Source organism: Candoia aspera, chromosome 7 (assembly GCF_035149785.1).
Source record: "Candoia aspera isolate rCanAsp1 chromosome 7, rCanAsp1.hap2, whole genome shotgun sequence".
NCBI classification, from domain to species: domain Eukaryota; kingdom Metazoa; phylum Chordata; class Lepidosauria; order Squamata; family Boidae; genus Candoia; species Candoia aspera.
The window spans coordinates 39,620,185-39,643,060 of NC_086159.1; the positions used below are offsets into that span (position 1 = coordinate 39,620,185).

General features: G+C 35.4%; 1 protein-coding gene across 1 annotated transcript in view; it reads left to right on the forward strand.

Moving 5' to 3' along the window:
- The window catches only part of RASSF9 (Ras association domain family member 9), a 31,511-nt gene extending 9,110 nt beyond the window's left edge, over positions 1–22,401 (forward strand). Inside the window, exon 2 of the mRNA XM_063308975.1 lies at positions 17,577–22,401. Coding sequence (XP_063165045.1) covers positions 17,577–18,837 — 1,261 coding nt within the window. The 3' untranslated portion in view covers positions 18,838–22,401. The remainder of the gene's footprint in view (positions 1–17,576) is intronic.
- The last annotated feature ends 475 nt before the right edge of the window (positions 22,402–22,876 follow it).

Below are 22,876 nucleotides of genomic sequence, written 5' to 3' on the forward strand. Positions count from 1 at the left end.
AAGACTTAGGTTAAACATTTTGGAGGACTCTTCCAGAGTCTTATGATTAGGATCAGGATCTTTGACTACACTGAGGGAAGTTTAAAGTTGGTAAACTTAGTAAATGACATTTTCCTTTCAAGAACAGTACAGAGACATCTCTGTTATCTGTGATCTTGTAAAGATACCTGTATAACCCACAATTTTGTGAACCATTCATAATTCCCTTAAAGCTTTCACATATTCTCACATAAAGAGTTACTTTCTTGTGAGATGGGCAGCTATACAAATATGATCAATCAATAAATATGATCAATATTCACTGTAATAGCAATCAATGTTATTAGCTTTTTATTATTTCTACAACTTATTTCTACAATTTATAGGCTGGTCAACTCCCAGAGACTCCAAGTGGTTTACAGTTTAAAAAGTAAGAAAAAAAAATATGAAACACATAAACAATAAAATCATAGGTAGACCAAAAACACACAGGATAAGCAAAAGAGCCATCTGACACAGGCTCAACCACCACCCTGGCCCAAGGCCTGGGAGTGTAATCAGGCCTTTAATAGCTTCCTGAAAATCATCAGGGTGAGATCCATCCAGATCTCTTTGTGCTACATTCTGTTGCTTTCAACTATTTTTCTTACTTCTACACAGCCCAGAACTGGCATAGTCTATAAGTAAATAACAAAGAACACTAAAGAATAGGTTTTTAAAAATCAAGTTTATGAAGTACATAACTATAAGCCATTAAATGAGGTTTACATAAAGCAAGATGTAAAACACTCCAATTAAACTACACTGTATTAATACAGAATATTTGCCATGTTAAATGAAGGAATCCCCATTATAATTGATCAATGCATGACTGAATGTCAGATAATAAGAGATCTGGATAACATGACAAAAGGCAGTATATAAATTAATTAACAAATTCATCAATAAATGATCTGATCGGGGAAAAAATATCACTTTCTCTTGTAAGAACCTAGAAGATAGGAGCCAACTATATTGAGGATTTTTTTTTCCACACATATGAATATAAGGAGTAAGGAAGTATTCAGGTAGATCTTCAATTTGGGATTGTGTGTGTGTGTGTAGAAATCTTTGCACTAATGGAATTTCATGACATCATTGAAATGTTAACATCATTCACAGATTTTGGAATCCTAGAGCTGTGCTTCATCTCTTGTATAGCTGTCTTTGTTCCATTTTGCTGATGTTGCCAAAGCCAAGAACCTTTCCAGTTATGTCAACCCTATTCAGTCATCCCTTGATAGCTAAAGTGAGATTCAGATTTGCTTACCACAAATCAGACCAGAGTTAAATGTCGCTTTACTGGGATTTTTGCTGGCTTAATTAGATGCCAACTACATTAAATTGAACAGCAATCCCTTAAGTGCCTGTGAGCACTAAGAAGTGTCCCCCACCATAGTTGTAGAGAAGGTAAGTGGCATATATGTTTAAAAAGTACTTGGTTGCTGTCTGATTCACATTCATTTGCATTGTCAGATGTCTCTTGTATACTTTAAAATTCATTTGCAGGCTTTACAGTTGTATATAAGAAATTTGTCATCCTTGGACATTTTCCCACAAATCAACATGATAGGGTGTTTTGTTTCATTTTTTAAAGAGATAATAATTCATATGGCACTCCAAAGAAGAGATGTAACTCCAAAAATAAAGTTACTGTTAATTATTATTTATCTTTATGTTTCTTAATGGCAAGCCACACCTCTCTTTCTCCTGTTCTTATGATAATTATACATTAGGGATTTCCTACAAGGATGGAAAATAGTTTCCTGGACAACCTTTTTAAAAGAAATAATTGCTATAAGACTGTTGGAAGGAAATACAATTCCTGTTTGGAATCAGCACTGAAGTGGTAAAAGGCATCTTTTGACTCAGTGGGACTTAATTCCAAGTAAACCTAGACAGAATACAGTAGGTACTCTGGGGTTACCCTGATGAAAAAGCTGAAAGTAGGTCACAGTTTAGTTACACGAAAACAAGAAAGAGTGTAAGACTAGGAGGGAAATGAGTCAAAGTAAGGCACTATGGTGCCTTAAGTGTGAAAAATGTTATCCATGAAGAATTGTATACTATAGTGCCTAAAATAATTGAGTTTCCAGTGATCTGGTAAGATTTTGGAGATGGTCTCCATCGCAGCAAGTCCCAGTCTGGTAGCCTTAAAATAATAACTGGTTAGGCTTAATTGCCAAGTGCTGTAATAGTTCAACAGATGTCAAATAGCCATCCCCTGATGTTTAATGATTCACTGGGTGTGAAAAGAAGTTACACATGATTGCAGGTAATGATTTCAGCAGTTTAGGACCCAATCTAAAAACCTGTAATGCAAATAAGTCTTCATTATATTTGTTAGAAAGTGTAGATCAATGAATATCCAAACATTTTAAGAAGACTTGTCCAAAATAAGCTCCATAAGAGGATTGGAGCAGTTCCTAATTTTCACTAATCAGTAAATCAATGAAAAAGGAAAGATGCCTCTGGCTCCACATTGGCATTTCATTGGAGCTGCATATCAGGAGGTACTTTCTTTTGCAAGAGTCCCTTTTCTTGAGATGTCAGACAGTCCTCAAGTCAACATTTCCTATGTTTCTAGCTGCTGTATTTTTGTTAGACCTCCTTCAGCTGCTCTCTTCTATGATTATGCTAATAGTCTGGGTTTTATTTCATTACTTGTGTTCACTGAATATGTTAATTACCTCTTCCACACAACGTTTGTGTCATGTCTAACAATCATTTTTGTGATTAGAATCTGAAATAGCAATTGCATTTGGTTGAATCAAGAGTTTCTGGTGGTTAGGAATTCATGTTTTGCTTCTGTTGAGAGAATTAAAACCAAAGAGCAATCATATTAAGTACTTAAGAAGATCTAAAACCATTCTGCAACGTAGGTATGTAGCTAAAGAGCATAATGAAATAAAAAAATTAAGAGGGTAGGTGTAGGAGCTCCAGCAGCAAGAACTGACTGTGCTTTATTACAGCATAAATTAAATCTGGAACTAAAACTATTTCATGAGATGCATGGAATATTATCCTAAGAGAACAACAGATATATCCACCTTGTTGGAAAAGTGGAAGTCAAATGAAATGTAGGAGGTGGGTCACAATAAACATTGTACAGATAATGACATTCACAAAATAGTTATGAGGTTTGATATAGATAGTTTTGTATTGAGTTACTGAATGCATATAGTGAATATATAATGTGAAATAAAATCAAGCTTTTCTTCTAAGTACTGTCACTTTTAAACCATATGTGTATACTGTCAGGTTTAAGTCTTTAATCCATAGAAGAGGACTATAGAACCATTTTTTTTTTTTCAAATAGAACAGCAGATCAATCCAGATAGTGCTTCAGTTATCCACATTTATGATGTCCCTTAAGCTCTGTTGAGATCTCATCACCAAATTCTTTTAATGTGAACATTGGCCCTGCCAGTACACATCACAGTCAGTTTTATAAATATTAGTGTTTGCAGCAATTTCTCAGACTTCTCAAGCTTCCTTTGATTAAACAATCCATCAGGACCCAGAAAACATAGGTTATCTGTTGTAGTTCCTGCCCTTTGGAATGAGGTTCCTCCTGATATCCAGTTATCTTCCACCTTGTTGGTGTTCCAAAGGGCCATAAAGACCTGGCTGTTCTCCCAGAGAGCTAGGATGGTTGGTGCCCCCTTTGCTGGATGTTGGTGGGATGTTCTGTGGTTTGCAGGATGTGCCATCTTGTTCTTCTTTCTCTTTCTCTTTCTCTTTCTCTCCCTTTGTCCAACTCTGGTTTTGGTTATATTGTTTTTATACTGTTTAGGGTATTTAGTGTATTGCAAGCCACCTAGAGTAGTTTGAATATATATTGAAGGAAAACCTCAGTATTTACCTGTGTGCCAAAATGAAGACATGTCATATCAGCCAAAGGATTTCACTAAATCTTGGAAATAATACAGAGTCTTGTGGCATCTTAAAAACAGATGAGCTTAAAGGTAGAAGCATTTATGGAACTGGAGTCTAATAAATCAGCTTTTTTTTTTTTTTTACTTTTGCTGCAACAGATGATATCAATCAAAACTGAATTGTTATTTAGTGGACTGTAGACTGTCGTATAATCACTTCACCTTATCTACATTCAGACGAAGAGTTGGACATGACTTAATGACTGAACAACAACAACATTCAGTATAGGGCAATCACAAATTAACAATGGATGATTAAAGCCCTTCAATTGCTTTAAACAATTTTAAAACTATTATTTATTGTGCTGTGGAGCTCATTTCATGAAGCTAAGTCTCACTTCCATCTAACGTTTTCTTCAGAATCTGGATTTTTAGGATTCTTTATCTGAGACTTAGCTAATAACTCACCAATCTGCAAGGATGGACTACCATCAGCACATTTCAGTAACCTGAGGTTGAACGTGTTAGCATACAAATTTCTCTTCCCAATTTAAAATTGATGTGGAAATTGGACAAGATTAATCATGAAAATGTGGGATGAAACAAAAGTGAAATGGTATCCAGAAACAAATATTGGTATTTGCCAGAAACAGTATTTGTTTTCTGGATACTATTGTCATTTGTGGTGGAATAGCTTACCCAGTTTCCTAGGAATAGCAGTAGAAAGAAAGAGTCATGATTGCAGGAAGCTGGAAGAAGATGTACTAGATATATTTGTTTCAAATTATCTGGCCTGAACCCACTTGTCAGCATGGTTAAGAAGTGTGAACCAGGCTACCTTTATTTTTGTAGACGGTTCTCAGTAGAAAGACTGGTTGGGTTACTTTCTTTACTAGAAGTTGAAAAGACTATTGGGTCATGTTCAAGTGTCATTAGGAGTCGGACAGTATATAAATTTAGTAAAATACATATAAACCCTATCCATTTTCTCTCTTCACTTTTGATACATAGCTTTTCTTCATAATGTAACAGTCTTTTATTGGAATGGAGATGAGACTGGAGTTTCAGCAGGTACATATTGACGTGTGTATTCTTTTTCTCCTTACACGAAAGGAGTTGCTGTAATAATTATTCTTAACCCAAAGCTGAGAGACCTAGCATGAAGATAAATTTTAAAACAGAGCATAAATTATTTTTTGAAATCGTCCATCAAATCTGTGGATATAAAATTAGGCGGACAGTATCTCTTAATTGCTCAAGAGAAAAATGAGTTTTTCCAACAGTTTCCAAATGCACCCCCCCCCCTTTAATGATGCCAATAGCATAGCTACCGAGATAGGCCAATATTAGGATCATACGAGACTCAACTCTTTCTCTATTACCACCTGCATATTGCAAAGATAAATAGTCGGGGCAGAACAGAGGAAACAGTTTTAGGTTTGTGGAATATGCATTAGACAGGGAGAACATGGAACCTGTGTTAGAGAAACCCAGAGAAACCATTTTGCAAGTCCTCTGTTTTGCTGCCATTGCTGTTAGACAGCATTCCAAGGGCACCAAGGCTCAGGAGCTGTTCTCTTAGATCAGTGTTTCTCAACCTTGGCAGCTTTAAGATATGTGGACTTCAACCCCCAGATTTCCCCAGCCAGCCCCTTTCAGTTTATCCTAATAGAATGTTATGCTTTTTCCCTGCTGAAAGCAAGACAAAATGTTCTCTAAGAAATTCAACAAGCTGTTCATGGAGCTGAATATGCTGAAGTGATAAGGTTAGGTTTTTCATTTCTAAATCCTCTCCAATAATTGGAGTGCCCCATTTTAATCCCTTGCTAACTTATGCAAGGTTGACTTTTTTTCTGAAGTATCCAGGTGGACCATTTGAGGATGCAACACTGGAAAAAAAGTATTGACTTTTCTAGCTTAATAGTCATTGTACAGATATTCTTTTCTACTAAAATAACAGCTTTAAAGCCACATGGATAATACCCAGGCTGTGAAGACCTATCTCTTCCCCAGGCATTGGGGCTGGGATGTTGGTTACTGAAGCTCTGGCATGGGTATATTTTTATTGGGGCCCCAATATCCATCCATCCATCCTCCCTCCCTCCCTCCCTCCCTCCCTCCCTCCCTCCCTTCCGAAATTTAAGTCTCTATTTGAGATGCATCTGGAGCTGCAGGGCCATCACTTTACCTAATAGTGGAATATTTGATACTGGGCTATAAAGATCTTCCAGATCAAGGGGGGCTTTTTCAATAAGGATCATAATTGCCTTTTTTAAGCATGCAGGAACATATACAATAACATACTCAGGGAGCACTGATCTCGCTTCTTAACCAACCTGGCCAATTTAATCAGCCAGTAAGGGCAGGGATTGAAAAATCCTTATGCTTATCCCCCTATATACCCTCTATCTCCTTGAGGTCTACAAACTGAAAAGAATCCATATGGACTTGACAGGCAGTTGTCAGGGTAGCCTCTTATGACCTGCCCAATACCAGAGTCTAAACTGAGGTGATTCTGATTAACTTTGTTTACAAAAAACAATGCCAATTTGTCATGCAAGCCTATGACAGTTCCTGCTCTACTCCCACATCTTGATGGCGAAGATGCTGCATAGTCCACAAAAGCATTGCCACCTTATTCTGTGCAGATACAAGGTAGGAAGAAATGTATGCCTTCTTCACTGCACCTACTGCTGTGGAATAGGATTTCAAATGGACTCTCACTCTGTTTTTGGTCCAACAGTTTTTAAAATTCCTCCATGCATTCTGGTCAATGAGATTATTTCATGTAGCATATTATAAATTAAATATATAGCTCTTCATTTACAAGATTCATTTATAGAAATTTATAGGAGGTTGCCTTGTATCTATTGACAAGGAATTACAGCAGTTATCATTCTTCCCATATGGAGGGCACCAGATTATGGAAGGCTGTATAGACTCATGGCAATTAGTCATTTTATAAAAATCAATACTTCTTTTTTAAAATGACAATTTTACTAAAATTATTATTCAGAGATCCTGTAAAAATTTTCTATACCATCTACTAGCAAAATCTTTCAGATTCGTAAATCTGTTATCTGAAAAGCACAAAGAAGATCTTGCACCTGCCATAAAGTCTTTCCATCATCGGCAACTCTATATCATGGGATAATGCATTTTCATCCCACTTTTTAATTAAATTAACACTGTAATTTAATAGTTACTTAATTTTATCAATGCAGCAATTCAGTTCTAAGAAAAAGTGGTTGTTCAAGATTATCCAGTGGACTTCATAAGTAAGCATGGACTTGATCTCAATCCAAGTCCAATAATCTAATCTAGTGGACAACCTGCTCCTGAGAGAATTATTTAGATAGTTAATGGCAGGAAAAGTTTAATAAATTTTAGCTTAATTATTTCATAATCTACCATCAGAGATTTATACTAATTTTTGAAATGTTGAGGTTAAAATGAAAAAAAAACACACACAGTTAATCTGATACTAACCAGGATTAATACATTTAATTTGAGGTACTTCAGTGCCCTTAAATTGTATTTAATATGACAAACTTATTCCATATTGTTTCTTTTGAAAGCAAATGATTGCAAAAAGCACATTTAACAATAATTTCTGGTTTACCTCACCTCATATCCCCCAAATAAGAGGCATTCAATATATCCATTTATGTGGGAAATATGCAGAGACTGGTACAGCTAAAAAAGAAAAAGATATATAAAGAAGAGACTTCCAACCTTCTTTACAGCAAACAAACATATTATTCCTCTTCCCTTTTTAAACTTCTATTACATGGTTCCCTTCTTTCCATATTCAACCCTTTTTAATCAGCACATCCCTGAATCACCAATTGTTTTCCAATTTTCAGCAGAAAGTCCATAACAAGTTTCCAGCCTTTTATGAAAGTACGGATTGTTTTATGCCTGACAGTTGCTTCAAGACAAGCTGCAGGTATAAGCTTTTATTGTTAGTTGAGTGGACTAAAGAAAAACAGATTTAAACAACTGACCTGTAGAATAAAAGTTATCAGATAATATTAGAAGAACAAAAATAATCAAAAATATCTTTGCATATACATGTTATGGGTGATCTTTTTAGAATATGGAGTCTGGTAGCATTTCTCAGATTAACCAAATTTACCAGAGCTTTTGCATGGAGTAGCATGATTGGCCTTTAAGGTGCTATCAGATTCCTTGTCTATTTTGCTACCTCAGAGCAACATCCTAACTAACAGACTCACTTACTGCTATCATGATTCTTACATAAATTAATCAGAATATTATACCAATAAGCCAGTCTCAACTGGAACAAATCTGATGATCATTTATGCTATTTGGAGAATATGGAGATTCATTTTGCATTTCATTTTACATGTTTTTATTCAAATTGTATCTTTTGATGCACTTTATCATAAACTGTCCAGAAAGCTTCAGCTATTGGATGTTTGTGTTTGCTTTTAAATAAATAAATAAATTCCAGGAGATTTGAAAGGCATCAGAATGGGGAAGGCTGTTATATGAAACAAATAGAGGCAGGGGGATGGGGGAAGGCATGAGAATGAGAATGCCTGAGCAGAAGGCAGTTACAATTGCCATCACAAAGATGTCTTAAACACATATAATTTTATTCCATATAGTGTAAGTGAATATCACAGCATAAGCATCACCCCTCACATTTTTGTGCATGATGCCATAATGCAAGTATGAAAATGGTAGCCTTTGTGTTGTAATGCACGCTGTGTAATTTGCATCATCCTTCTCCAGATGGCCATTTTCTGGGTGCAATTCAAAACACTGGTTGTTATGTATAAGGTCCTATGTGGCTTGGGACTTTGGTATCTAGAAGACTACCTGCTCTGAGTAGAATCTGCTTAACTAATAAGAACTAACAGAAAGGGCACATTCCAGATGCCTCTACTTTTGGATTTTTAATGAAAAGGGACCCAGTGATATGACTCTTTTGTGTTCTGGCCTCCTACCTTTCAGAGAGATCCATAATGTTTTTAAGTCTAAGAAATGGAATCCTTTTTTCTTGCTTGGAACTCTCCTATCCATTTCTAATCTGCATTTTGGAATCCTATTCCATGTATCAGGGTGATTGAACATGTTGGACCAGCTCCATAGATACATGCTTTATGTGTGTATTCTTCTAAATGAACCTGGTTCAAGGTAAGGCAGACTGAAATTGTAAAATGCAAGCATATCAAATTCTTAAACTGACTATCCAGATAATAAAGCTAAAGTGAAACATGCTTCATTAAATAGTGTTTTGTTCAAACTTGCTCTTTCCACATGGGCTATTTATTCAGGCTTTAGTCCAAGCTCATTGTAAAGCAATTGTGTCTGCATCTTGTGAGCTCAGGTGACAGAAACCTGATTCTGTTATTCACTGAAGTTCTCATTTGTTCATTACTTGGTTGTCATAGAGCTCCAATAGTTAATGATAAATACAGCTATTTTACACCACAGGTTACTTCAATTGCATGTTTATAGTGTCATTTGGTTATTTTGAGAATGTGATGACAATAGATGAATTATGCTGTCAATATGAGGTCCTATTTCTATTATACTTGGACATGGAATGCCCAGGAAGAGGCAACACAGAAGGAAGCTGGCAACTTAAGCAGTAGAAGAAAAATGCATGAAGGAGCAGGAAATGGGGAGAGGTGTTGCTGGCAACAGTGAACAGGAGAGACCTATGAAATAAGTCAAGAATACTAAGAAATAACATGGAAGAAGAGTAGGGCAATTTAATTTAAAGGAAAGCTGATTTGTTAAAAAAAACACTTTTTAAAAATGAAGTTAGAGTGTGCTAATGAAAGATGTCAGGGCTAAGTTATAAGAGTGCCTTTAGGATTTTGGTTTTCAAAAAACTTACTTCCATAAAGTTAACTGGATAACTGTGACATCATGGATAAATGAAAAATATAGGTGGATTGGCTCGGTATTTAACTTTTATTTATCCATTTTGTTAATCTTGTCCCCTGATTCAGATTCAGTTCAATTACATATTTTATGTTTGGATATAGGCTGATACTTGGATAGGATGTTTCATTTGCAAGTATAAGATTCTAGACATGGTTGTAAAATTCCTGTCTGATACTTTAGGGGTTGCTGTCAGTCAGTTTCAAGAATTCTGGGTTAGATGGAGCAATGGTCATGTTTAAGATGTCAGCTTCCTGTGTTCTAGTTTGGCTATGTGATCTTTTGAGTATTTTTCATTCATAAATTTGTCCATACCTGAAAATTCATCATGGGTTAGTCAAGCTTAGAAAACTACTGATTATGTGTCTTGTGCCTTATCCAGATAGCTATAGAAGATGTATTGATTCATTTGGCCAGCATTTCCATGTAAAGAATTGTGTGTGTGTGTGTGTGTGTGTGTGTGTGAAAGAGAGAGAGAAAGAGAGAGAATGTGCCATATCCTTTTAAGCAGTAAAAGGATGTCAGCAGAATTTAATGACAGAAGGCTATGAGCATAAAGGAAAGTAGGTGTACAGTAAATACATAAGATTACTTGCAGTTTCATTAGATCTATTAGTTGTGCTATTTTACCTCTACCATGAAAGAGCCTTTGAAAAATTACAAAAGAAATAACCAGCATACCTAGGATTCAGTGTTCCATAAGCACGGAGCATGGAAAGCTTTGAATTTCAAATGAAATGCAGTTGTAACTTGAATACTCCTGCCTTGAAAGCTTTGACAAATCCTTATTTGTTTACTGCTTAAAGTATACTAAAAGGGGGGAAACTCCAAATGAAAGCCTGGCTTGAATACATGTTTGATTTTTGTAGAGAACAAATGATAGGGATCTCTTCTTGGAAATTTTGTTTTAAATTGTAGCCAGTGCACTGTCTGACTAAGGATTACAGTGAGAATGCATTGAAGCTGAACCTTGGAGATTATTTCTAGGATTTTTTGGTCTTCTGTGTTAGCAAAGATGACTCCATGCTGCATCTCTCTCCTGGCCAATGGAAGGCTTCCAGATTGAATACCACACTTGCCATAAAAATAAAGAAAGCAAATGTTTCCCCTTCTTAGTAAGCAGAGGAGAGGGGAAGATCAGAGAGAGAAAATGCCAGGGAAAAAAGCACACTGGGGAGGGGGAACAGAAGAGCCAGAAACTGGGGATACAGAACATCCTGGAGGGCATTTGGCAGTACCATTGCTTATAACTAATATGTTCCAGACCTGAAGCTGATCAACTGAGTCCTGCCTCACATTGTCCTTTCTTCCTAACCAATACTTTGTAGTCTTCTGGACAAAAATCCTGGACAAAGGCTCTTTTCTTTGATGGTATGGCTTTCTAGGTATAGAAATGTTATATGGGCAGGTACAATCCAGGAAAAATATAAATTGCACCGTACCTTGTTTCTAAACCCACTTTATTTGTTTATTTCCAAGATGGTTGCAAATTTATTTATTCTAATTGATAGAATAAATAAATAAATTTTACATTATTGATAGCCTACCTCAAACTTGGAAGACTCTCAGTGGGGTACAACAAGGCCCAAACTGAAAGTATAAATTCCAGTACATAGTGCCCATAATAATTTAAACTAAAATCAGATGCATGTTGGAACAGCTTTAGTTTCTGTAATACCAACAGGGCTGGGACATTGTTCCATACACTGAGGAACATTACTGAGAAGGGCTGTTTCTTGGCACATACCTTATGCATAGGATAAAGGCAGAGAGCTGTAATAGACCTTTTCTTAATAGAACCAATATAAGTGTCAGATGGTAATGGGAAACAGTTTATTTCTTCATAAAAACATATGCCATGAAGCATTTCCTTGACAATAATTATTAATATTTAAACTTCAATTTGGATGGTAGAGCAAAAATGTTTATGATGTGAAATTGTTACTGACAAGTAGAAGCAGAGTTCAGAGTATCTTTGCTGTGTATTACCAGGATTATCTATAATTAAAGAATTATGATATAATTTGCCTGAGAGGACCATATGATACTAGACCTTATTGATTTAACCTTATGAAATAGGAGTTGACAAAGAACAGATGCTTTAGATCTTGCAGTTTTATGATGCTGCTTGATACATTTGGTATTAACAACTGTCTAGCGATGAAAGAAATAGTAAATTTAGCTAAAAGGTTTGAAGAACATACTGATTAGTAGCATAGCCTATAACTCAGAAGTTAAATAAAATAACTTCTAAATCCCCTTGTACTCTTTCACTAAGTTATGACTCAAGACAGGACTCTTGCAGTTCATTCATATATATACATATATACATATATACGGTTGGAGTCAATATTAGGATAATATTAACTCCAACCTTTCTTGGATTCTATTTATTTACTGTATTTTATAATAACTATTTTATGAGATTTTAATGTTTATATTTTGTGCTTGATCTTATTGTAAACTGCCCAGAGTCCCTCTTGTGAGGGAGATGGGTGGTGGCTAAATTTGATCAATCAATCAATAAAACAAATAAATAAATAAGCAGGGGACATCACTTACTAATCCATATAATACAAAGACTCCCATCATGAATTTTTCATATGTTTGCTTCTAAGGTGGTGTAGTTATTCAACAAATAAATCTGCATTCTGTAAGCTGTGAGACCAGTGCTGCTCTCCTTTTCAACATGGCTCCCCTGTTTCTGCTGGCCTTACCAGTCTGAACAGTCTAGTGGACAGGACATAGATGGATTTATTCTATACTGCATGACCTTCAGGATTGCAGAGTTCCCCACTCAGCTATGATGATGAAGGGGTTTTCAAAGAGAGTTGTGAATATCTGTTGTTATATTACCTTTATGCCAAATAGCTATGCTATTGATTACTGCCAGTTAAGCATAGCACTATCACTGCATTAGGTTAACATCATGCTCACCCACTATAGCTAGAGCAGAGGGATTGTACTGCAAAGTACACAAGATAAAATGAGGACAGTTAACATTATTAGCCATTTAGAATTAATTATTGAATTCAAGCCAAGTTGGTGGATCCCCTTATTCTCTACAAATTTCATTTTGAAATTAATTATTGTCAACCTTAAAGCATTAGGGCATGTGGGTATTATCAGTGTTGTGAAGCAGATCAAGACCTGTATAACTACCAAGAAATTATAAAAGGACAGGTTGACCTCTTATTCCCTTCCTTCTATCTCCTCAGAAGCTATTATTGGATATTGCCTTTGCCCAATAGACCTCTATTCAAATTAGTCAATATTATCTTCATAGGTTAGAGATAATACACATTTACATAGTCTGTGTATGAAACATTAAGTATTGCTTACAGATGGGTGACTCACTCTTATTTCTGGCCTGTATCATTTTCCCTGGTGTTCATCTCTCAGCCCTTTGGTTCCCATTTCTGCATTAATTAGTAACTTTTTACAAAAAGAAAGAAAAGGTTCCACTTATGTACTCATTAAGGTGAAGGTCTAATAATTTCATATCAGAATTCTCAAAGATTGAATCTGAAATATCCATAATGTCAGTTTCTTTCAGCCAGATACTTAACTATTTCTTCCATCATCCTGATGTAATTTTTTTAGTTTGACAAGCTCAGAGATTAGAGGAACCAATCTCCTTCTTGGAATGTCAGACTTTATTAACTAAATATCTTTATCCCTAGTTTCTTCCAGACTGCATAATTCAATTTATAATTGAAAACCATAATCATTTTTAACATTGTCTCACTATTAGTAACCCTCTCTTTCAAAAGGAGGTAGCCTGATATAGTAAGATGTTTATGACTAGCCAGAACATCTGTAAAGTGGCACAAAAAGCTTCAATTTGTATATTTTTTTTAAAATCTGTTACAGTGGAAGCACCAGCAACATATTATGTGACTTTATGAGATGGGTATTGCTGTCACATCTTAAAATGCTAGAAAGCCTTTCTTTGTGTTCATTTATGGTATTTAGAGAGCTGATGAAATGACAACTGAAGGTAATCAAAAGTAAATCCCGTTTTATTTAGGACAGGCCCATTTGTCATACCATACAATTGTATCATTAGAAGATGACCAAGTGAATTGTCTGGCCAATGTCTCTGCCCTCGAACAGGACATCCTTTGCATAAAGGATTTCCTGACAGATGCCTGCCCATCCTTTGCTGAGATCTTTCCATAATCTCTCTTTCCCTCTTTCTGATTTTAGATGTTAAGAGATGAAGAAAGGCTTTTTGCCATACAAACATACAAAAAGACTGTATACAAATGTACAAGTGCCACTTTGTTCCTAGGTAACAAAAACAACAACCCTTTAACTTTTAAAAGGTCGCTATGTTGATCCAGTATACGTTATCATCTCGTATCACACATACAATCGCTGCTGTTTTCCACTCTGATTAACTAGCTCCTTCCTACAAGCGCATCTATTATTTGAGTTTTTCAGTTTTAGATTTCCACTAATTAGATAGCAACAGTTCTTTTATGTGTCCTTTGCTTTATCAGCCTTATTCTGCATGCTTATTCCGTATGCATTTATTTTTAAAATATTGTTTTACAGTTTAAAATTCAAAGACATTCAATGAAATTTATGTGCATTTTGGATTTTTGTTTTGTTTTATTTCAATTCATTATATTCCAAAACAGAGGCTCTGTATAATTTTTACTTAGTTTAATTAGTTTGGCTTGATGTTATCTGTAACTATAATAATAAAGTTTTCTATTTTATTCCCATTGAGAACCAATTTTTAAACTAACTTTACTTTTTTTCTTTCAAAATTTGTATTGTTTTTATTATTTTAAAATTTTATTCAGTTAAAATTAAACATACAGTATATATAAGAACCTTGTGTGGCACAGAGGGGTAGGTGGCAGTATTGCAACTGAAACTCTCCCCACAACCCGAGTTCGATCCCGGTGGAAGCTGGATTCTCGAGTACCCAGCTCAGATTGACTCAGCCTTCCATGCTTCCGAGGTCGGTAAAATGAGTACCCAGCTTGTTGGGGAAGATGATGACTGGGGAAGGCAATGGCAAACCACCCCGCTCTAGTCTGCCAAGAAAATGTCATGAAAGTGGTGTCTACCCAAATGTGCTTGCATGGGGGACCTTTCAAATGTGCTTGCATGGGGGACTTGGTGCTTGCATGGGGGACCTTTCAAACACACACACACACACACATGTGTGTGTGTGTGTATAAAGAACCATTGAGAATGGAGAGTTTTTGTCATGATCACTGATGGTGAGCAGGATGGGGCCCCTATCCACAGGGGAAAACGCGTGCATAGTAGAGAGAATTTGAGCTGTCATTCAAAGAGACACAGAACAGACCCACCTTGACTTGGGGTTTATCTGTATGGGTTTTCTCACGCTTCTTCAGTTTGTTAGGATTTTATGTCTACTGTAGCAGTAATAAAACACTAGAGACCTATTCCTCGTCTCGGCGTGGTTCCTGCTTGTCAGGACAGTTTTGGACAATACTTTCTCTTTAGTCACTGCTCTTTTGTTTTTTATCAGCATCTTATAATTATTTCTGAAATAATCACTCCATCAATTCATCTGATTCAGAATATATCTACGTTTTTGGGAAATAACTATTAAAAAAATTAAAAGCCATTTATTTTCCATTAAATTGAAGAATAGTGAACAAAAATCAGAAGAAATTTTGGCAAAACCCTATGTAGAATATAAACTATAAAATATTTTGCAAAATTAAATATATCTATAAAGAAATATTGTATCATCATCATCATCATCATCATCATCATCATCATCATTATTACTTGTACACCACTTGACTCATAACAACTCTGGATAGCTCACAACAAAGTAACTACAATAAAATGAATAAAAGATAAAAGAGGGCAGGCATGACAGACCAGATGGAATGAAATGAAGAGTCTCACTCTCCCTCACCAATGAAGAGCCAGGTCCTCACAGCTGTTCTGAATAACAGCAGAGTGGGGGACATCTACATCTCAAGGAGACCCTCATTCCAGAGGGCAGACACTGCTGCAGAGGAGGCGTGCTTCCAAAGTCCCATAGGTGACATTGCTTAATTGAAGACCCCAGAATATGCCAACCTTGTAAGATTGAATTGGCCAGGCAGATACTATGGGAGACAGGCAATCCCTCAAAATGACTTATGTTACAAGCTGTAAGTGTTGTTTTCAATGCTGATGGAGAGAGGATAGAAAGAAAGGAAGACCACACCCTCCATCACAAGTTGTACAGCTCACTCATATGTTTTGACTGAAAAGAGATCCAATGCCAGTGATTTTAATTAACGTTCAAGCATTCATTGTAGGCTGGGAAGCCTCTAAGCAAATTTGCAATCTGGAGCATTCCTGTTGAATGTTAGCCCTGTTCGATTATGCTATTTTTCAAGAAACTATATTTCATTCTTCCCCACCCCCATGGCTTTCTGCCCACCCCCCTCAAGTCCAACAGCCAGCATGTTCACTGAACATGTTCTGTTCTCACTGAGGTGCCTTTTTTATATATCTATGAGTACTTACCTCTCACATATACTTTATTTATTCACTGAAAAATATGGTAATGTGATAGTGGAGTATCTTTGGCAAATGCAGTTACTGGGTAAAACCTAGAAAGAAGTACATCTGCAAGAGCCAATTTTAACATGACATATGGCTGCAAATACTGCAAGTAGTTCAAGCAGACTGCCTTGATCCTGTATTCTCATTTAATTAATATATCATGCAGAGGGGGAAGTAGGTATCTGAAATAAGCCTTCCTAATGATCTCGGGTGGAACTGTGGTTTCTATGCAATGTCACCTTAATGAGTTTGCTTTTTACTACATGATTACTCATTGCCCATAAATGCATTTCCTTGCTTTTCCTGTTTTCCCTGTTTTGTTTTTCATCTCTGAGTAGACATCTGTCAAATGACCATTTCTAAGTTCTGTCTATACATTATGTCTTATAGTGCCCTTCATTTTCTGTACATTTCCACAGACCTATTTTCTGTATAGATCAGAGTTTCTGTGAAGGAGTCCATGTAGTTTGTAGTTACAAAAAAAGTCTACTTCAAAGGAAAACAAAACAAAACCCTTATGCATACAAGAAAACATGCAATACAGTCCTGTACAAATGTATGCAAAAGCATATCCCACTAAGTTTCATGAGAATGAGAATATATGCAATGTATATAGGCATATGGTTAAAGATTGAGCATGCATAGCTTTTATAACAGATTATATATATAAAAATTGTACGATAAATTCATTTTCTCCTGGGATTCTTGACCCCCTTTTGTATATAATTTTGCAGTTGCTCTTTTCTGTTAGACTCTCACTGATGTCATTGTAGTATAAAGAGGTTGGCTTGAATCTTCCCAAAGTTATTTCTTCAAATAACATTTTTTTAATTGAATAAAATAATTATTTAAATTATTTTAAGTAATTTTTAAAAACCTTCATGGGCATAGAGCCTGGCATAGTCATAAGCATTTTAATCTTCCAAGTTATCTTAAGTTTCCAGAGTCTGCCCACGGTTTTGGGGTTTTGCAGGGAGGAGGAGCATATTTTATAATTAAACAGAACAGAAAAAAAAAAATTAAAAGCAAAGAAAGCAAAGCAGCAAACATGCAAGCACATTCATCAACATTTCTCAAACATATATTTATGTATAGAAAGTTTTACACAACAGTTTCAGTGCATGATGACCACATTTCATTCTAATCTAGAGTTTACTTAATGCTACAGTTTGGCTTATTTATTTATTTTTTCTTTAACTTCAGATCACCTGTGAAAGAAATGGGTTCCAGTGAACAAGAAATCATAGTCTGGGTTTGCCAGGAAGAGAAGATTGTCAGTGGACTGACTAAACGCACAACTTGCATGCAAGTAGTTGAAGCTTTGCTGGAAGAACATCAGGCCACCTTTGCTGAGAAGAGATTTCTCTTTGGGCAACCTAAAGATTATTGCATTATAGAAAAATGGAGAGGTTCTGAGCGGGTTCTTCCACCTCTCACAAAAATGCTCAGACTTTGGAAAGCCTGGGGGGAAGAGCAACCTAATTTGCACTTTGTCTTGGTCAAGGCAGATGCTTTCCTCCCCTTGCCCTTGTGGAGGACATCGGAAGCCAAGGTAGTCCCAAACTTAGAAACACACTGGGATCTCAGTCCAGCAAAATATATGAAGATGTTGTCAGTGGATAAGCAAAAAAGAATTCTTAGAAAAACCTTCCGGAAACTGGCCAAACTTAAACAGGAAGGAGTTCTGCAGGAGAGGGACAATATAGAGACCCTAATCCATCTCATCCTTTCTCAAGACCATACTATTCACCAACAAATCAACAGAATGAAGGAACTAGATATGGAAATTGAAGAGTGTGAAGCCAAATTCCATCTAGATCGGCTTGAAAGTGTTGGGGAAAACTATGTTCAAGAGTCTTATTTAATGCCTTCTTTTACCAATTCTGAACAGCAAATGGAAATGCCTCACAACCATCAGCATGAAAGTTCAAGCAAATGTGATGGGATTTTACAAGTGGAAGAAAGACTAAAGCACCACAGGTTAATGATTGAAAAGCTCTCTGCTGAAATTGAACAAGAGGTTAAGGAAACTGAAAAGAACGGAGACTTGTGTACAGAAGATGCATCTAAAGGTGAAGAGGAGAATTCTGATGTAGAAAGTATTAAGAATGAGCTGGAAAGAAGTATGAAAGATGCTCTGAGGATTCATTCTCAGTTGAACTGCATCCAGCAGGAACTAAAATATAGGGACTTGATGCTTCAGAAGAAGGAAAAAGAATATGAACTACTTGTAGAAGAGTTTAGTGGATTGCATGCTAAAGACAAAAATGAATTCAGGTACCCAACGATTGAAGAGAAAACGAAGGACAATGAAACTGGCACAAAAAACTTTCCAGGAACAGACCTTCTTCACAAAATGACTAATTTAGACATAAATGATACAGACTCTGACACTGGAATCAGTTCTACTCACAGCCAAGACTCAGAGACAGCTATAGGAGACACGTTGTTGTTGTCCACATAGTTGAAAACCTTTATTTTAACTGAAGCTAATTTAATATTTGCACCCTAAAAATATCACATAGAAAATGTGGTATTTCTTTCTATTAAATCTAGTTCTAATGGGAAACGTTTCCCTGATTTTTTAAAAAAGATAGAGAAATCAGAAATACAGCTAAATCTTAGAAACAGAGGGGAAGATACAGTAAAATTATATTCCCTTTTTCAAACAATATACCAAATTCAACTGTATTATTGATTATGTAGATACAGAGCAGTTAACCAGATTTGATGGAGATGGACTGAAGTTTAAGTCCATGCACCAATACAAGTTCTTTGTATGCATTATCTGTCCATAGAGTTCTCCAGGGAATATTAGCTTTTGTTTTTATATATTGATTCACTGCCAATTCAGTGCAATACCAATGTCGATATTTTGCCGCACAAAGTATATTCAAAGTACAATCTTTGAATGTCTTTCTCTGATATTTGTGGAAAATGCACTGCATTAGAACTAGCAGTACAGCAGATTTCTTGTGCTGCATTTCATTAAATTGCAAAACAAAGTTTAGAAGTTGTGATTCCAGTCATAGTACTTGAGTTACATATAAGCAATGTTTTTGTCAAATTTTCAATAGAATTGTTTCTTACTGTTGCATATCTTTAAATAAGATGCAGATTTTACAGATCAGTTTTTTTTCCTAAATATAAAAGAGAAAAAAAGATTGAAGATAGATCAAGAAAATAAATTTCACACTGCCATAAGACTAAATAAGAATCTAATAACTCTTTAACCCGCATATGCTAGTTAAGCGAGAACAAGTTAGGTCAGTGCTTGAATATATTCACCTCCAGCTTCTAGAGACATGAATGGGGTTACAGGAACCCCTTTATTGTAAACCGCCCAGAGTCCTTTTTGGGAGATGGGTGGTGATAATTGATTGATTGATTGATTGATTGATAGATAGATAAATAAAATGTTGTAGATGAGGCCTAACAAACCAATAGTCCCAGATTACAGCATATGAATGCTATTTAGCTTGGACCAATGTAGCAAGACAGTGAAAAAGGCCTTCAATAAAAGGCCACTATTTAGAATGGACAAGAGAAACATTTGTATGTTTAACTTTTTTTTTTTTTACATTTTGACATGATGTTTCACCTTTTACAAACATCAATTATCTACCATGTTATTTTTAATGACTGGGAAAATTTTCTTCTTTGGATTCACACCACCCCACCCTCCTGAATCTATAGATTGACCTCTGGATATTATGAAGAGATTTTCCCTAAATATATATATATATATATTTGCTGACTAATTTTTTTTTTAATGTGGCTGAATCATTTGATGTTATACTGCATACCTTGAGCTCTATTATCTATCTGTTCCTAGTGGAAACATAGATGACTAGTGTACTGTTATCATAGTTTTATAATAATTTATTAATCACACAAACACACAAACTAATTTTCCTGTTGAAAATATGCTAACTTGTATTATTTGCAGAATTTCTGCAGTTCATGCAATACATACATAATTTTTCATATCTTTGGCAATGTAAAAAAATCAGTTTGCTTGATTCTTTTAAATGCTATTACATTGTGAATCAGAATTAAACTTACAGAATTTATTTTGCAAACTTTGAATGAGTTCCAATATTTACTTCAGACCCACTTAAGTCCCATCCTTTACCTCCCCTTCATCGGTTCAACTTGTATATTCAAGGTTTACTGATTTAGGGACACTCACTGTTTTATGGGACACAAGAAGTTAGGACTTCTTCCAGCACATACACCTTCTAAAAAAATAGAATTGACTGAAGTGTGCCTCCACTGCTCCTATTCATGTATTAATATGTTTTTTCTTGGATAGCCCCACATGTGCAACAACAGTTGTCAGTTGTCTTATGATTTTTTGTGCGTCTGGATTTTTTACAGAATAAGTAGCCATTGCATTGCATTATATAATCATATGGATATTCACATGTTCTTTTTATATCAAGTTATAAATGTTGAGTGAAAAGTAATCTATAGAATCTTGTAGAAGACCAGTACCTACTTTACAGTAGTTATTTGAAAACCAGCAACCATTACAGTTGCTTTGAAATTTTTGTGGGAGTAGTAACATTGGAGGTATGAGACTTTTTTTTTTTTGTCCTTTGCATACAGATTTCTTTCATAGTGGGAGTGAGGAGAGGCAGGAGAATCTGTGTATCTAAAATAAATTTAGATACACTGATTTAGTGTGCCTAAAATGTCTAAAAATTGAGGAGGGGGGGATGTAGGAAGTATGGGTGATTCAAGTTTCTTCTCTTACCTCTGCATGAAGTGCCTTCAGTTATAACTAGATCTCCCTAAGATAAACAAAAGCCTAGCCCAATCCTATGCATATTAATTTTAAAGTAAGTACTGTAAAAATATTCAGGATTTACTCCTAATGTAACTGTATTTTCATTTCAGTGAACCTTGTAGCTACTTACTTCTCAGCTGGATTCATGTTGCACTAAATTATGGTTTGTTTTAACCACCTGAAAGAATCTCTGCCCCAGCATCCCTTTCACAACACTGGAGTGTATAGTTTCAGAATGGTTGTACTTTGGTTTTATGATGTAAGGGGAAAAACTGCCTTGCTAGGCTTAAGACCCTTGTTCTATTTGTAACCCATCAGGAATGAGCTGAAAATTTTGGCTCCATCCTCTCATTGATATTGATACTGGCATCCCCATGTAGCTATGGAGGCCATTTTTTTCAAAGGTAATTTGACCTTTTCAAAGGTCACAAGAAAATTGCACACATTTAATTATAAATAGGGTTGACTTCAACAGTGTTCCAAACAAAATCTGAACAAAGGACATAAAGCATATTTTGACTAATTATGATGTAAACCCAGACTGTATTGCACCCTTCTAAAACATGTGAAAGATCAAATTGAAAATTTGGATATAATACTATATTCTATTCCATCCACTTGGATACATTCTAATATTCTAAATGATTGTAATTGGATGGAAGTTCCAAAACATTTAGGACTGGTTATAGAATTCATTTGAAAGTTTGTTTTGCAAAAAATAATTAGTTTGGAAGATTTTCTTGCTCTCAGGGTAGAGTTACAAAAGTGATTTAGTGTGCCATTTAAAGATAGTGGAAATACCATCTTTGGACCATCTAATCCTAATTATTCTTACGACCCTCTGAGTTCAATAGGGGTTTACTCATTAATAAATTTCCTATTAGTTTAGTGGTAATTAACAAGTAATTTTCATTTGTTTAAGGGCCAGAGGCTGAAACTTGCTCACAAATCATGTATTGTATTGTATTGTATTGTATTGTATTGTATTGTATTGTATTGTATTGTATTGTATTGTGTGTGAAAACATTCCTTACTGAGTGTCAACAATATTTTTCCAGATTAAAAAGGAATGTTGAAATTAAAGTATTCATGATAACTGACAGATTAACTAACCACTGTTACTTCTATCAAGAATACTGTTGCAGAATTTAACATTAATTTGTATAGAAATGAACATGGACAATAATTAGAGTTGTTTTCTGTGTGTTCCAAATAAAACAATTCTACCAAATTAAAGTTCTTCCTGAATTATATTATTCAGACAAGTGTGTTGTGCAACACCATGCCACTGTGTGAGTATACCTCCAGATTTTTAGCTATGCCTTCATTCAGAAATTCCATTCCACGTCCCCTGCTCCCAGATTTCTAGTCCCCACCCAGTTAAGAAATCCTTTGGTCAGCAAATATGTTCCATTCAAAATAAAGGATTTCTTTTACTGTCTTTGTTTTATTTGTTTGCTTGTTTGCTTTGTTCCTTTCCTCATTTCATTTGTTTATTGGGTATTCTTTAAGATTGGACTTGTTAATACATCCTTAACATTGATGAATAGTTATTTTTCCATTCCTTAATTTTCCTGTTACAGCCTTTGCAATCACAGAAGAGTTAAAATTCCTAATCTGGGTATTCTGTTTTGTTTTGTTTTTCCAAAAAAACTTGAAACTTCTCTGACTTTATATGGAAACCATTTACAGTCCATCCAATGCAGTTGAG